Source organism: Stylophora pistillata, chromosome 13 (assembly GCF_964205215.1).
Source record: "Stylophora pistillata chromosome 13, jaStyPist1.2, whole genome shotgun sequence".
Taxonomy (NCBI): domain Eukaryota; kingdom Metazoa; phylum Cnidaria; class Anthozoa; order Scleractinia; family Pocilloporidae; genus Stylophora; species Stylophora pistillata.
Window position 1 is genome coordinate 20,816,121 of NC_142531.1, and position 18,299 is coordinate 20,834,419.

The window sequence follows — 18,299 nt, forward strand, 5'->3', positions numbered from 1 at the left end:
ACTATTTACAGCCGCCCACGGGGTAAGCGATGTTAATCAATGCAAACGGACAACGGGCGAGAGCCGTGGGAAAGGAAGCCTTAAAATATCAGAAACAAGCTCTTGCAAAATAATTTTTCTAAAGCGACGGTGTTACAGACTCACAAAAAGATGGTTTCCGTTGGAACTTCTTCAACAGAGTATTTCAGGTAGAGGTTCTACGGATTGATCATCGTTAACGGATCGATCGACTGTAAACGTTCTCACAGCATGATATGTGAAAGGGAAATTCAGCATTTTACACGCACCGAAAACGCTACGCATCATTGACACATATCCGACATGTTTTAAAAGTTATAAAATTTTCTCCAAAAATATTCTTCAGTTGTTGTTAATGAAAAAATAAATTAGCTTTTTCGACACAAACACGTTTGTAATATGGATATCAAACTTTCCGTAGACATTCCCCACATTTTGGGGGACAGGTGACTAGAGCTGCATGAACATCTTACATTATACCATGTTAATGGAAGGTCTATGGAAATTTCCATGCACATGTCTAGATCAATTATAGCTGAACATCTTACGTTATACCATGTTAATAGAAGGTCTAGAGAAATTTCCATGCACATGTCTAGATCGATTATAGCTGAACATCTTACGTTATACCATGTTAATGGAAGGTCTATGGAAATTTCCATGCACTTCTGGATCGACTACAGCGAACACATCTTTCACATTTTGCCGTGCTAATGAAAAGGTCTTGAAGGTGCTTTCCATGCACATCGTGGGTTTCAGCTATAACTGAAGATCTTAGCTTACATTTTACCATGTCAGTGGATCTACGGAAATTTCCATGCACATTGTGTGGATCAGCTATGACTGAAGATTTTACATTTTACCATGTAGATGGAGGATCTATGGAAATTTCCATGCACATTTTGTGGATAAAGCTATAATTGAAGATCTTACATTTTACCATGCTGATGAAAGATCTATGGAAATTTCCATGCACATAATTCTGTTGATAAGCTATAATTGAAGATCTTATATGTTACCTGAAGGTGATGAAGGAAAAAAATTTGCGAGCACAAGTGTAGATCGATTTTAACTAAACAATTCTGACATTTTCTATGTTACTGGAAGATCTATGGAAATTTTCATACACAAGTTGGAATCGATTGTAGCTGAAAATCTTACATTTTACCATTCTACTAGAAGATCTATGGAAATTTCCATGCTCAAGTGTGAATTGATTATAACTGAAAATCTTATATTTTACCATTCTACTGGAAGATCTATGGAAATTTCCATTCACAAGTGTGAATCGATTATAACTGAAAATCTTATATTTCAACATTCTACTGGAAGATCTATGGAAATTTCTATGTACTAGTGCGGATCAGTTATAACTGAACACGGCCCTATACTTTACCATGTTACTTCAAGACCGATGGAAATTTCCATACACATGTCTAGATTGTTGATGACTGAACATCTTACAATTTTAACCATGTTAAATAAAAGATCTGTGGAAATTTCCATACACAAGCCTGAATCATCTTAGACATTTTAGGACTAATTTGATGGGTAAGTTTCAATGGAAAAACCTAGATACATGCATACACACGCATTTCAACTTTTTTTTTAATTCTTTGTATCTCCTCCTTAAGTACTGGACAGACTCCTTTCTTAGTTTATCATTCTCGTCTAATTCGATGTCAAAATAGATTACACTTTCTATAGGAATTTTGCTGGAAGTCCATCCAGGCCATGATACCCACTTTCCTTTGTAAGTACCTTTTAGCCACTGCACAGTGAAGGAAGAGTTAGTGACTTCCTTTACCTTTGCCAAATGGGGAGGTTTGTAGTTTCCATCAAGATTAACTGCAACTGTTACAATACTACCTGGCAGAACTCCTTCAAAGTTATCTACCTCGGTGGCCATGGGCTGAGCCGTCTGGCTCCTACAAGCTCCACTGTACACCTGCAATATTGTAAACAAATTATAAATTGAGTCAAGTTATCTACACAACTTCATTTAATTCAAAGGACAATTATGTGAAAGCCTTTTGATAGGCAAGTGTGTGTGTGTGGTCACATAAAGGAAAATTCAGCTGTGGCTGACACTATTTGAATAAAACAAATGATGGAAAAGTCTTGTGGGCATGTACACTTTAGCCAAAATAGCTAGGTTTGCATAAGTAGGAGGCTTGAGTTGAGCATACATTGTATGTCTTAATTTTGAGCATAAATCACCTCTCGCAAAGGAGCAACTTGAGTTCTGACCATATCATCCCCATCCTCAGGGACACCTTCAGGTTTTTCAGTTGCCCCAGAAAACCCACACTATTCCCAGCAGCGTTCAATTGTTTTTATCTTTCTTTAACTCTTTCCTTGTTTGTAATGATTTCTTTCAATGGCCATGCAAGTAACTATCCTTTCCGGTGGATGCCATCTGATATTTTCAGGGTCAAGTAGTGATGCCAAATCTTCTTTACGTTGTTCCAGAAACAATCCTCTGAAATACTTTTCAATTTCTGATCTGAGCGGTTGAAGCTCAAGCTTCTCTGTATCTGGAGCAACATAATCTGGGGGAACATCTACATTTATTTCTGCGTCAGCCTGACAAAAATAATGAAAAGCAGGCTTAAAAAAACTGTAGCACAAACACTTATTCCAGAAATTTCATCTTTGAAGGACATGAATCAGACAGTGGAGAATGAAATGACCTCAACAATAAATAAGCTTCTTGCTAGTAACTTACGGTAATACCATCAAGCTGTAACAGAGGTCTATCAGTTTGCGGTTTTTCTAATAGTGCTTGTTATTGTTACTAACATTATTATTATTATTATTATTATTATTATTATTATTATTATTGGTCTTGTATAATGCTAACAATTAAAATGTAAGATCATCACACTCCAACTGAGCAAAACAGGTAATATCTTCAGTGTATGAACAGAGTATAATTATTAATGGAAAGTATTGTTGAGAATTTTCGTTTTTATTTATTCTCCATTGTACAGCAAATATTTCCACTTACTTTAATTACAGTTAACCACTGTTCTGGATCAGGGTTTACCGGTTTCCAGTTTTCGTCTTAGTCACTCCTCCAGTTCTTGTAAGTGCATAACGACTTTTCCCGAAGGAGTTTTTGTAAATTCAAAAGCATGAGGATTTGAGATATTGTGAAGTGCATTTGAAAAGGGCAACATCTACTCCTTCATAGCAAAAACATGCTAAACCTGTACAGAGGTCGTAATCTCTACCAATTAACAAGAGAAAACATCTTAAGATATTGTATCCATCCATTTTGTCAGGAGAGGACAAACATCAATCAATTGAAGGCTTACAATATACCTACATGACCACCTCAATAATTATACAAATCTACTCTTCTGCAGATATTTACTTTTCATTTTGTTTGTTAATTGAATAACACCAGCTTACTTATGATATCAATGTCAAATGACAGGTGGTCAAATTTTAAGAGATAAATTCAGAACAGTCATTTTCAAGCTAGAAGTTCGCTGATTGCATTCCTCCTAACAGTACCTTTAAAGGTTCTTGCGTTCTTCTTCACCAGAAATTCAGAAAGCCTGTAAGACACAATTTAATATGACTATCAATTAACAACAACATATGTGTAAAATTAGAATTTTGAAGCTGGCAATAGTATCATCCCAGCAGTGAAACTTTGACCAAGTATTCGGCAGCATTAATAAGATGGTTCTGCAATGTAACTATTCTCAAAGAGAGTTTTCCTCTCAACTTAATTTAATGAAATTGTAGTGTATGCGGTTGGTTCTTGTAAGCATGCGCACGTGTGCGCATTATTTATTCCATGTGCTTTTCGAAATAGAAATGAATACATGACAGTGGCGACGAGGTTAAAGTCGTAGGAGACCGTCGAAAATATGACTGCTATCGGAAAGATAGAAAGTTTTGATGAAACACAGGAGAAATGGGAAACCTATGTAGAACGGATGGAACAGTTTTTCTCAGCAAACAACATCGATGAAGACCACCAAGTGCCAACCTTGTTAAGCTTGATCGGTAGTAAAACGTACACATTGTTGAGAGATCTTCTTACACCAGATAAACCAGCAACAAACAGCTTCCAGGAGATCGTCACGACTCTTCAGCAACACTTAAGTCCTAAACCATTAGAAATAGCGGAGCGTTTTCGTTTCTACAAACGGATTCAGCGTGAAGGAGAAACTGTGTTGACCCATGTAGCAGACCTGAAGAAATTAGCAACCCACTGCAACTTTGGGGCCAACCTTAACGAAGCTTTACGAGATAAACTGGTCTGTGGCTTTAGAAATGTGCAGATACAAAAACGTTTGCTTTCAGAAGCCAAACTGAAATATTCCAAGGCTTTGGAAGTAGTAGTAGCAATGGAAACGGCCATTCGTGATGCTTCAGAATTGCAAAGTGAGCTTCAATCAGAACCTCGAGTTGACAAGATCTCAGATAACCACACACAAGCGCCATCGCCGAACCCCACCACTAAAGTTTGCTATCGATGTGGGGGAGACTCGCACGCAACGCACAATTGCAGATTCAAGGACCAAACATGTTATCATTGTGGGAAGGTGGGTCGTATTTCAAGAGCTTGTCGCTCGAAACAACAAGGTAAGCCAAAACAACCACCGAAACCAACGCTTAACACTCAAGTCCATTCTATTGAGTACCGTGAGAGCGATGAATTTGAAGATGTATTAGGAAGCATACAGATACACAATGTAGGCAAACCGAGCAGTACTGTAATCTGGATCGATCTGAAAGTGGAAGGTAAACCACTGAATGAATTCTCACGAAAGTTGAGTGGAGCGAGTGGGCAACACCCATTGTACCCGTCCCAAAGAAAGATGGATCGGTCAGGCTTTGTGGTGATTACAAGGGCACGGTAAACCCAGAACTATAGGTTGAACAATATCCCTTACCCCGCATCGAAGATATCTTTGGGAATCTTGCTGGTGGACAGAAATTCTCAAAGATTGATCTTCGCCAGGCATACCACCAACTAGAGATGGAAGAAGATTCCAGAAAATACCTCACCATCAACACACACATGGGGTTGTTCCAGTACAATAGACTAGTGTTCGGCATCACTTCAGCACACGCTATCTAGCAACGCACCATTGAGTGCTGGAAGGGAATCTGGCACAAGCTGTATACTTGATGACATGATTATCACTGGCAAGAGTGTTGAAGAACACCTGGCTAGCTTAGAAGAAGTCCTACGACGGCTACAGTTTCATGGTTTGAGAGCTAACAAGGTCAAATGTGAGTTTTTCAAGGAGAAGATAACTTATTGTGGACATGATATTGACAAGGATGGCCTTCACAAGTCAACAGCAAAAGTAGAAGCGGTTTTGGAAGCACCACGCGCAAACGACGTAGCTGAAGTAAGATCATTTCTTGGGCTAATCAACTACTACCACAGGTTCTTACCTAACCTGTCGACAACAGTCCACCCCTTTACTCAACTCTTGGGAAAGGACCACCAATGGAAGTGGACAGAGCAATGCGAGGCAGCATTCCACAAGGTGAAAGAAATAATCACTTCAGAGCAAGTTCTAACACATTATGATCCCGGTCTGCCACTTAGACTTGTGATGCACCCCCCGCAGGTATTGGAGCAGTGTTTTCTCACTTAATTAACGATGGTACCGAGCGACCTATAACTTTTGCTTCAAGGACACTGACAAAAACTGAGCAAAAGTATGCGCAGATTGACAAGGAAGCTTTTTCAATAATTTGGGGTGTCAAGAAGTTTCACATGTATATTTTTGGCCGTCCTTTCACTCTATACACAGATCATCTGCCATTAACTTCAATATTTCATCCGCGGAAGAGCATTCACGTGGTCACCGCAGCACGGATCAACGTTATGCCTTGTTCCTGGCGGGCTATGCCTACTTCATTCAATACAAGAACACTAAATTTCACAGCAATGCAGATGGTCTTTCCCGCCTACCACTGGTATCGGAAGCCAAAGATGAAGAAGTGGTTGACCCAGTGGGTGTATTTAATTTGATGCAGTTTGACCCTTTGCCAGTCACGGTGGAGAACGTTAGACGAGAGACACAAAGAGATCCTGTCTTGGCCCAAATGCATGAAATGACCAGGAAGGGATGGCCACACAACCATGAGCCTGCACTCAACCCCTATTTTGTTCGCAAAGATGAGATCACGTTACAATCAGGCTGTTTGATGTTGGGAATAAGAGCAATAGTACCCCCAAAACTACGCCCTCAAGTTCTCAAGGAACCTCATCAGGGACATATGAGAGCCGTGAAGATGAAGGCCCTGGCCCGAAGCTACACCTGGTAGCCTGGAATCGATAAAGAAATTGAACTGTCTGCTAATTCCTGCCCAGGTTGCCAACTAGTACAGAGGGAGCCCAGTACAGTGCCAGTGCACCCATAGGAATGGCCTTTGTTGCCCTGGCAACGAATTCATGTCGATTTTGCAGGTCCCTTCCTTAACAGTGTGTTTTTAGTGGTAGTGGATGCATATTCACGTTGGCTGGAGATAGAGAGAATGAACACTACGACTTCAGCGAAAACCACTGAAACCCTTCAGAAGTTGTTTGCAAGATATGGCGTACCAGCCCAGTTAGTGAGTGATAATGGGCCTCAGTTCGCATCAGAAGAGTTCCAGCAATTCCTTAAGAGAAACGGCATCAAACACATCACCTCTACACCTTATCACCCTGCCACCAACGGCCTAGCAGAACGTGCTGTCCAGAGTTTCAAGAATGCCAATGCCATAAAGAGTGAAACTCCAGTGACATCTTTGAACATTAAGTTAGCGAGATTGTTGCTAACTTATAGAAACACCCCCCACTCAACCACCGGAGAGCCACCGTCCCAGTTGTTTTTGGGAAGAACATTATGCACTCGACTGGACTTGTTAAAACCAGATCTCTACATCCAGGTAAACAACCGTCAGATGGAACAGTATTTTGCCAAGAGTGGTTCTGTAGCAAGGCATTTTTCCATTGGTCAGAGGGTGATAGCACGAAATTACACTGGAAAGTCAAAGGGGGTACCCGGTATTGTCCGTGCACGATTGGGACCCCTGTCTTATAAAGTGGAGATTGGGCCTATCCTAGTTTGGCGTCGAGACAAGGATGAACTCCAAGATTCCAATGTTCCTGTTGCAGACAGACACCTGCCAGCTTCATACGCCTTGCTTTTTCCACTCCCAGCCACGACCACTGATCACCCAGTAGCTGAGCCACCTGAACAGACAAAAGTTGTCTCAATGGAGACAGACTGCCAGTCACCCAAATGCAATCCAGTGACTGAATCGTCCGCTAGCAGCTCACCGAGCCAGATTGAACATGTTCCTGTTAGACGATACCCTTCCAGAGTGTGGAATCCCCCAGTTCGGATGGATCTTTGAACATTGAACTGTTTTTTATTGGGGGGGGGGGAGGTTAAGACTGATTTTTTTTTATTGATAGCATGTTGTGTTGAACTTTTGGAAAGTCTTTGAATTCTTAAGGACTTTAGGGGACAAGAGACTGGCTTACAGGGGAGGTGTTGTAGTGTATGCGGTTGGTCCTACTCGTCAAACATCTGCTCAACAGCTTCATGAGTGTGTCAAACCATTAAGAAATTTAATTTTACCTGTAAAGACAAATTGGATTTGAAGGAATTTTTTTTCATGATTACTGCAATCCCCACCCCATAGTGCCAGTAGATTGTCACAAATCATTAATAATAAATTATTAACATAAATTATTAACATTAAAATGCATCACTTTTCAAACCTCATTTCCTTATGGGCAGTACAACATACCTTAACAATTTGTACTCGATCGAGGCTTCCTTTTGTCCACTAAGATAATAAGGGATGCTTTGAGGGTCACTAGGAAACAAACCTGAGGAATCACGTTATAAAGGGACGGTTACCAATACGTTTATTTGATTTATTCTGATTTATGAGTAGACAATCTACGAGAAGAGACTTGTTGGTGCAACTAAAGGACAACATAAGATGTATTGTACCTTTCATTTGGTTTGGCATACATCCATAGCCGGTCAAGTACGATTTGCCTTTTTTGCAGCGAGTTATCGCCTTGAAGATTCGTACGCATCATGCACATCTCTGCAAGATCCATGGCTTATATAAACATTTCTAGCTCAGTACAACGTCCAGATTTTTGTTGCTATAAATTTAAAGAAACCCTCAGAATTGATGAATATCTCGTATCTTATGAGTCGATATTAGCCTAAATATCAGACGGTGTGAATCCACTTGGTCAAATATCCGTCAAAATCACAAGAAAGCCCTTAGATCGTCTGAGAACCTGGCTAAATAATCGCCTTTGTGCCTTAATCTTGCAGTAAATGACTGTCGATCGATCGTAAACAACAAAACAGCGAACGGCGGAAACAAATCACCCAAGCAGCGTCTTTTCCTTTACCAAAGACGACCAAAACGTTTACTCTTCTCCACTTCTTCTGCTCTATATGGCATAGCCAGCAACGAAATAATATTGGCTGATTGTTTTTTTTTTTGTTTACGTTGTTGGGTGTTTTGGTGTTTACGTCCACTCTGCAATGGCTATTTCGAACCCAGTCTCTCTAATAAACGACACTAAAGAATGCGTGATGATATGTCATTGCAGGAGTTCGTGATACTCATTATCTAATAGGCCCTTTGCAGCTAGAGGTCACGTGCTTGGATACTGCATAGCAACACAAAACTGGAGAGCAAGCGCTCCAGAAAACAAACTCTCGTAAGAGGTCAAGCATATCTGGCTTTAGACAATAGTTTTTTGTTCATTACGCTCAATCCTTTTGCAATATCTACAAAAACTGTTAGATATTTACTAAATGCCTCGTCTGGACTTGATTTTTGTATGGAAAGCACGATATTTTTCTCGAAATCGTAAAAAAACTGTCACTAACAACCCGCTCGACGGCTAAGAAATATGGCGGCTTCGCAAAGTATGTACTTCAAAAAAATATACTTTTTTCTGCTTTTTTTTTCAGTTATTGGACTTCTTGTCTATGAAAATAAAGTATTAGATCGAAAATAGCAATCGAGTGGAATTTTACGGCATTTTACGCCAGATTTCTTACGATATTGGGAGAATAATTATGCGTCTTACATTGAGACTAAACGCAATGCTAAAATTCACTGTAGATTTCGAAACTGCCGACGAGCCATCAGACCCCAAGAAGAAATCCTCGTACCATTGCTGTGTTCCCTTGTGTAACGGGGATTCTAGATATCATCCTGAATTAAAGTTACACCGCTTACCTGGCCAGGCAAAGGATGACAAAATGCGCATGGCTAAGTTGTAGTCCAAACAGAAAAGTTCATGATCTTGATGCAGTAAATAATGGTGAGAATCCATTTGGCTTATTAGAAATAAAAGTTGTCAAAGAAGGTGAAACTTCATTTGACAACGTTAGACATCTAACTAAGGACCAGAACACTAACTAGTACAAACTGAAGACAATAGACAATCATTACTACCAGATTCAGTGCCAGCTTGGACTCACAGGATTGGAATGGTGTGAATTTTTTTTAGTTACATTGATGACAATTTGTTTTTTTCTCTAGAATTAAGTTTGATCCAGTGTTCTTCCAGGAAGCAAAGGACAAAGTGGATAGTTTTTTCTTCAATTAATTTTTACATTAAGACTGTGTTCACAATGTATGGCAGAGGGAATGCGGCAGCTTAATTCAATTTTAATTGATCATCAAAGATTAAAACCCCTACACAAAGAAAGGCTAAAAACTTTGCAACTCCCAATTTTAATATAAAAATGTTCCTGTTTCCCTATGAATTTTTTTTTACATATTTTTGATCGCACTGATTTTTACTGCACCCTTCCGTCATACATGATGAATGTTGACTTCTCAAACAAAACACAGGTTGCTCTGTAATTTATACTTCCCAGATATTCCAATTTATTACATCCATTTTGAAATCACCATCAAATCCTGTAGTTTGATTGGTTCAAATTGTATGATTCGAGCACGAATCCCACTATTTTCAGTCTGAATCGCATCTTTTTGTTAGCAAAACAGAATTCAACACTACATTTAGACGAAGAAGAAGTGACTTGAAATAACATTTGACGATAAAAACTTACGACAAAACGTTGCTTGATAACATTGTAAAATTTAATAACGATAACAAGCTATAGATTTTTTAAGAATAAACACTAGCGAGAAAAACACACAACGTTTCGATGACTCCATGTCATCATTCTCAAGTGAGAAGAGAATAAAAATGAATAGTTAATTTATACCGTACGAAGGTGGCAAACGTAAAAAGTTTAAAATATTTAGAATATTTGTGTATATTGGGTCCTAGAGTAGTTGATTTCTGTGAAGGGCCTCGAAAAGTTCTCGTATCGAGCTTAATATTTTTCTCACCTTGCCTTGCACGTGTTAAATTTTTCACAAATTTTTCACAACTTCGCCTGTTCCTGTTCGTAAGTCCGGCCAAGGCCTTTACGGTCATCGGCCCCTGTAACTTCGGCTTATAAACACAGGCGTTTAGTTATACTTGTAAAACTCCCTGAAGAAGTCTACGACAGTTAGACGAAACGTGTCGGAAAATAAAAGAAGTTTTACAACCACTGTTCGGAGAAGTGCTGCTCACTAGTCTATATTTAAATTTGTGTTTAGGATGTCTGCTAAAGGTAACATTTTCCTTGAGTTTGTCATTTAGTTAAGAAAATTTCCAAATTTCATTTAGTGTTAAGTCTTGACTTAGTGATAAATTACAGGACTCGGTGTGGCATGATACAGTCTCTGAATGATTAAATCTCTCGCAAACAGCTGGCCCTGGACTGACAGATGTCGTCGAAAAAAGTTGTGTCATAATCGTTGGCACACCATCGAAAAGTGCCACAAATTGGTTGTGGCTGAGAATGAGGTGGACCTCATGCAGCACATCATAAAGATTTTCGTGCCTCCAAGAGGGATTGTATTAGACTTTGGAGACTCGTATACTCTAGGTAAGACACAATTATACAAATAAAATGTAGTAAAGTTGCACATTTTACAGACATTGAGTACTTTATTTTCTGTGCCATAAGACAGTTACTAAATTTCTAAAAGAAGTGAGACAAAATTGCTGACTTGCAGTAACCTGCAGTCAAAACATCTTTAAACAATGCCAATAGCTGCAAAAAGTAATAACTTGTCTATCCCTTGTTTTTATGTGTTTCAGTAAGTTCTTGCCTGAAACCGTTGATTCAAAGGAACGTGAACTTATTATCCGTATACAATGACGAGAAGCCTGTTTCTGGTTTTAGGAAAGAAGCTGTCACCCTGAGCCGTTCAGCATGCGAGGGATCAGGGTCCAAAGATAACGACGAGTAGAGAAATATAGTTAGCAAGACAATTGTACTTAATGTAGATTTATGATCCCTTTGCCGGAAAAATGGTTTGAGTGAAAGTTTCGAACAGATCAAGAGTCATTTCAATGAGGTTAACCGTTAGCTGTTAAAAAGCAAACAAATTTACTAGCCTTTAGGCGAAAAGATTGAAAAATTTTGACCGTTTGTCTTAAAAAAAGTTTAGCGTGAAATTTTTTTCATTTGAACGCAACGGATAGAAATTTTTCGTTAGCCGTAAAAACCATTACCCTATTGAAACACTTTTATCAAAGAATATTTGATACTTACTTTGCACACATGAATAACATTTGAGTATTGCTTAAATATTTCTATGGACTCAGTGTAGACTAAAATGTTTGTAATTACTTCGTATACGCGTGATTGGGTATTACATGGAAATTTCCATGGAGCTGCTTTTGACATGAATTAGATACTATTTTGAATATTTGAATGAGTATTACATGGAAATTTCCATACATCTGTTTTGGAAAGGAATTTCGGACACTAAATTTTTAGCAAATGAGTCAGTATTACTTATAAAATTCCATGCACCCATTTTACCCTAGAAAGTTTGAAATTATTATTATTTTTCGCGTGTGAAAGAGTATTACATGGATATTTCCATGTACCCGCTTTGGTCAGGACTGTTTGATACTGTTTGTATACGTGAATAAGTATTACATGGAAATTTCCATAGACCATTTTGGTGAGGCACTATCCGGCACAATGAAATCGTAAAAGTGTTACATGGAAATCTCCTTGTACCTGTTTAAATTGGTTCTAAATGATTGATACTGTTTGTATACGTGAATGAGTATTACATGGGAATTTCTATGTACCTGTTTTGATTAAGAATATGTTTGATACTATTTTTTGTACGCGAGTAAGTGTTACATGTACATGGAAAATTCTATCGACCCGTTTTGGCCAAAAGTGTTTGAGGTTCTTTTTTTACGCGCAAATGGGTACTACATGGAAATTTCCATGTACCCGTTCAATTTTGTTTAACTATGATTGATACTGTTAAGTATGCGTGAATGAGTATTACATGGAAATTTTCATAGCCTTTTTGTGAGGCACAATATTGTATTGAAATCATAAATACTGCGGACAAGTTTCTTCTCTGAAAAATAAATCGACTTTTAAATGGTTAAGTTAACCATTGGAGGGACATATGTGCTGCTGTTCGGGCGCGTTATCATAATATTAGGGTAACGTTCACCACTGATAACTGGAAAAGTAGACGTTAACATGCACATTTTTTTACTGTTTAGTAACAAGTTGGAAGAAACCGATAAAATTGTTTTGAAATTAACTGAAATAAATATAAATTGTGATGGCCGATTGAGTCACTGAAATTGTTGATTGAGCCGTAAGTCTTAGTTCATGGACAGCCGCTCGGTGACGTTGACGATTCTTTGCTTTAACCTTAGTAACTATACCATGTCAATGTTTGATTTTTTCCCAAATCTCTTACTTCAGAAAATCTGTACTTAAAAAATTACGTGTTAAAAAAAATGGTAATTTTTGACAGTTATAACGATTCAGTCCTTAGCTAAAGCACATTAAATAAAGTTCAATTGTCGGTATCCGCCGCTTTCGCCCTCGGTCGAGTTCACCCCTAACTTTTACCGTGTTCGCCCCACCCTTTTCGAGTTTGACCCCACCAAGTCGAGTTCGTCCCCAGATTGGGTAATGTCTATTTATTTTTTTTCCAAATTTGCAAACAAGTTAGAACCAAGACAAGCATTGAATTTTAATTGACCGACGGCCATTTTGAAAGTTTATAAGTGCGTGGGAGCTGGGGCGACCAGAAACCAGGCGGCCAGGTGTTGGTGACAATGCAGTTGTGTTCCTAATAGCTGGCAAAGGCTTTCAGCTGGTCAAAGCGAGGTTTCGCTTTTTTCTTCAGTCTTATATTCAAAAATAAAGTTAAGCGAAGTATCAGTAAAAACGACTTTTTTAACGCCTTCAATTAGTGATTCGTGTTTGTTTGTCCTTAACATCGCCCGCCTAGATTGGCTCGCTATTTGCAGGCGGTGTTTATTGTAATTAATTGTTTTGGAAGACCAAATAAACTTCTAACCCTAGAAAAAAAAATAGAAAAAAAAAGTAAAAATGTTACACACTCGTTACCATTTCTCGAGTCTGGTTACTATGATCGAAAACCCCATGAAGCATGGAACGCATTCTCTTAATAAGTCTTAAATAATCAAAAGCGTGATCAAATCGGGGTTTCGTAAACTCTTTGGTCTTTTTTTCATAAATAAAACTGAACGAGGTAGATATCATTAAAACTGTTACACATTTATTACAAGGCCAACAACTTAAGCAATGCTGTCGCGATGAAAGCGTGGTTTGCATCTTTTCAAGTTTGGTTGCTATGACCGACAACCCTATGGAGCGCGGAACGCGTTCTCTTATAAAGTCTTATAATCAAAAGTGTAATCAAATCGTGGTTTCGTAAACTCTTTCGTCTTTTTTTCATAAATAAAGCTAAACGAAGTGAGTATCATTAAAATTGTTAAACATTTCTTACAAGCAGGCTAACAACTTAAGCAATGCTGTCGCGATGAATGTGAGGGTTTGCATCTTCTCAAGTCTTACTCAACGAAGATATGAAATTCATATATCTGAACTGCGGTTATAGAAAGGTATTTATGCATGATCCTCGCAGTAAAGAGCACTATTTAAGCAATAATCTGGATATATCAACAAAGTTGAAATGGTAAATTGGCCACCGTAACGATTGCAAAAGCTGACGTTTCGAGCGTCAGCCCTTCGTCGGAGGGAATAGAGGAATTGTGGGTTGTGTGTGCTTTAAAAGGCAGAAAGTGGAGCTACGTTATTGGTGGGAACATGGCAACGAGAAAAACACGAATAGATGAGTGGAATGAAAAGCGTTCGTTGATCCCTGTGGGATTTAGAATGCCGGTTTGAAAGATGAGCTTTTGTTCAAGAGTTTTACGGCTTTCCGTGCTACCTAAGTGTAAGGAAAGACCGCAGATTGCCATATGTTGCTTAGAATGATTAGGTAAATTAAAATGTCTAGCGACTGGTTTCGATGTGTCCTTGTCATTCCTTTCCACGTCTCGAAGGTGTTCTGGGAATCGGTCACCTAGTCTTCTGCCTGTTTCGCCGATGTATATCTTTTTGCAATAAGTGCAAGTTATGCAATCGATTACATTGGCGGAGGTGCACGCGAAGTGATCGGTGATGTTAATGGATTGTTTAGGTCCCGATGTTTTATCAGTATTGTGAATGAAAGGACACGTTTTGCATCGTGCACGAGCGCATTTAAAAGTGCCTGGTTGGTCATTAGTCTGAATGGAACTTCTGACCAAAAAATTGCCTATGTTTTTGTCGCGTTTGAATGAAATGAGCGGAGACTGCGAAAAGATAGTGCTTGTCTCTGGATCGTTTTGAAGTAAAATATTTAAGAAATATTGAAAAATCAGACCTGAAAAACTTGAGGCTCGTACGGGATTCGAACCACTGACCTCTGCGATACTAGTGCAGCGCTCTACAAGCCAACTGGGAGCAGGTCATCAAATTAGTCCTACATAAACCCGTAAGATGATGAATCAAACACAAATTAGTCCGACAACGATCTGTAAGATGATGAATCAAACACAACATGTCGGGCTATACGAGTTTCCTGAAGCAGCTCAATGCGACGACGTTCAAATCTCTGTACGCTAAGACGGCAGGCAGTGCGCCACTCTGGACGGTTAAGAGCTTGTCTCTTCCAATCAGTGCAAAACACAGACTATGTCTGCCTAGACTGCCAACGTCATTGCCGTTTACGTATAGGCTTGATCAGCCACCGCAGAAAGCATATCACCCTTCTCAACTGATGCCTCTGATCACCACCGCAGAAAGCATGCCACCCTCCTCAACTAATGCTTCTGAGAGAAAGGAGATCTGTCGAAACGACGGCTCAGACCACCACTCAGACCACCACCGTGAGGTTTGAAGTGAGGTTTGCCTTTTCTCAAGTCTTGTTGTTATAATCAACACAATGCGATGAAAGCGTGATTTGCATCTTCTCAAGTCTGGTTGTTATCATCAACACATTTCGAGTTCGTTAGATAAACCGAGATTGTTTCACATCTTTTCCAGTCCGAATAATGAGTTAAGCAATTTTGTTTTCATTTAAGTGTGGTTCCCATTATGACAAATTCAGTGTATACAGTTGTTTCTGGTAACCCCAGATCCCCCGCAGATTCCACGCAATTGCCGAAATTCAAATTGGTCGTCGCTGACATTCTGCTAGAGCCTTCGTCAGAAATCATCTTATATGGACATCACTCAATCAAATGACGAACTCGACTTGATGGGGTCGAACTTGAAAAGTGTGGGGGCGAAGACGGTATAAGGTAGGGGCGAACTCAAAGGGGCGAACTCGAAGGGGCGAACTCGAAGGGGCGAACTCGAAGGGGCGAACTCGAAGGGGCGAACTCGAAGGGGCGAACTCGAAGGGGCGAACTCGAAGGGGCGAACTCGAAGGTGCGAATTCGAAGGGGCGAACTCGAAGGGGCGAACTCGATATGGGGCGAACGCGGTGCAATTCCAATTGTCTCAAAAATCATTTGCCTCGGCCCCTTGGCCTGCACATGTACAGATGGGAAGAAGTTTCAGACTGTATCAGCACAAAGCAATTTTTTTAGAGTTTTCTGTTAGTTTACTTATCGATGTGGTTGCAAATTAAGAATTGACCGTTATTATCAGTAAAAGTATATGAGAAAAGTATCTATCTTTACAAATGGACCCATCTGATCGGTATTCATAGGCCCTTAGATAGCATTTCAGGACTAATATTTAAGTGCCGTTCTCGCCAGAACGGTCCTCTCGACTTGCCGTCGAAAAAGGTTTTACTTTTTGCCCGTGAAAAGGGTTTTGTACGCTTGTTTCAATAATCATTTGGTTGTTCTCCAATTCTCTTTTTCTTGCGTCGCCACAAGCCAAAATTGATTTTTGGCTAGACCACCTGTGTGGACAGCGCCTTCCCCTTTGTTTACTTTACAAGTCATGCAAGCATTACGAGTGCATCGTTTTAGGACAATTCGGGATCTCTTTTCCATCCAATTATTAGGAAAACCTAAACCCCTCAACATAGGAGATAAAGTACGAAGTTTGAACGGTCAAAGGATATCTTGGTCAATTTTCAGAAATATGCAAATGCAAGCTTCAACTCGAGCGCAATTGAGTAAACACATCATGGCGAACCGCATAAACGTTTTATTACCTGCCCTTCGGGTGCCTCCGTTGCTAAAGGGAAATTAGTTTTCTCGCCTCTTGGATCGAATTAAATTTTCGACAAAAGTATAATAAAACGTCATCTCTATTAACTCTTTTGGTAAATGTTGAGGTATTCGTCAAGGAATTTGTAATCATTACAGAAACGTTTTCATCTTGGTCCATGCACTTCTTGAAAGAATTGATTGCTGTTTAACGAGCTCGACATTAATACACTTTCCCTAGAAATTATTTCGAAAGGTTCAAAGTAGCAGAAATTCAAACAAATGTGTTAGTTTAAGGTTCTCATTTTACAAAAACGTGCTCTACGACTAATGTATTTTGCGGATAGCAAAACTCATAGTGCCCCGCTATTTGTTAACTCCAGAATCTTACCAATATCTATGCTCTATTCTCATTTGGTTTCCTCTTTGATGCATGACATTGATAATCACCGTGCCCCGTCTAATATTTCTATGCTCTTTCTCCACTCCGAGCAGGTTCATCACCATTTCACAAGATTCTCAGCAACGGCTAATCTATACGTTAAAGCGTCTAGAACTAACCAACTTTTATTTTCTTTTGCTAGAATAGGTGTAAGATTGTGGAATAGCATCCCAAAAGAACTTCGTATTAAAAACAGAACCCCGTTTAAGCGTGAACTTAAAAATCGCCTGTTAAAACTTTTGGAAAATGAGGAGATGAATGTTGATATACGCTGCTCAGAAATTTGTAAATATCTCTTGATAAAGTAACTCTTCGTTTAAGTCTTGTTCAATTGTATTATATATCTTGTTAACTTTGCAATTGATTATTTAATTATTCAACGGACTTAATTTTATTTTATTTAACGATTGTATTTTTATTTAATGATTATCTTTGTTTAATTGTATCGGTATGTGATCATTAGCAGAGACAGCACTTGTTTTAGAAGGGTGGCCCGCCTAGAATAGCTTGCTATTGCGGGTCACCTAGGACTGTGATAATATTGTATTGCTAACAAATAAATAAATTGAAAAATTGAATTGAAAAAGTTTTAAAACATCAAATTTGCAAGGGGCAACTATCAGATCGATAGTTCCGAGACATTCTAATATTAAAGACACTCTATTGTCTTTATTATTCATCACTAAATTTTCCCCCGCGCGGCAGTTGAAAAAAGTCAAAACCTACTAAATGCAGATCAATCAAATATTTATTTATGCATACAGCCTGTCTCAAATGTCATTAATTCGCAGCCGTACAATGGTTAAACCTGTCAGAATTGGAGGTGCGGTGGCCTCATGGATAGAGCGCTCGACTCCGGATCGAGTGGTCTGGGTTCGAGCCCCGGCCGGGACATTGTGTCGTGTTCTTAGGCAAGACACTTTACTCTCACAGTGCCTCTCTTCACCCAGGCGTATAAATGGGTACCGGCAATTTAATGCTGGGGGCAATCCTGCGATGGACTGGCATCCCATCCAGGGGGGAGTAGAAATACTCCTAGTCGCTTCATGCTACAGAAACCAGAGTTAAGCACCGGCCTAATAGGCCACTAGGCTCGTATGGTCTGGGTTCGAGCCCCGGCCGGGACATTGTGTCGTGTTCTTAGGCAAGACACTTTACTCTCACAGTGCCTCTCTTCACCCAGGCGTATAAATGGGTACCGGCAATTTAATGCTGGGGGCAATCCTGCGATGGACTGGCATC

At 39.4% G+C, this 18,299-nt stretch overlaps 1 protein-coding gene and 1 pseudogene across 1 annotated transcript; both read right to left on the reverse strand.

Moving 5' to 3' along the window:
* Positions 1-1,007: 1,007 nt before the first annotated feature.
* LOC148718115 (uncharacterized) lies at positions 1,008-8,125 on the reverse strand (annotated as a pseudogene).
* Positions 8,126-14,212: 6,087 nt separating this feature from the next.
* LOC148718116 (uncharacterized) lies at positions 14,213-15,667 on the reverse strand. The gene is made up of 2 exons (XM_088742450.1): positions 15,613-15,667; positions 14,213-14,832 (listed from the first exon to the last, which is right to left on the reverse strand). Exons 1-2 carry the CDS (start codon positions 15,665-15,667, stop codon positions 14,213-14,215), a joined length of 675 nt encoding a protein of 224 aa, XP_088598576.1.
* Between the last annotated feature and the right edge of the window lie 2,632 nt (positions 15,668-18,299).

Excerpts from the sequence above, each read along its gene's own strand:
- LOC148718116 (XM_088742450.1), bottom strand. The coding sequence starts at position 15,667 with ATGATTTCTGACGAAGGCTCTAGCAGAATGTCAGCGACGACCAATTTG. Across the intron at positions 14,833-15,612 it reads GACGACCAATTTGAATTTCG|GTCTGATTTTTCAATATTTC; the intron begins GCAATTGCGTGG and ends CAAGTTTTTCAG.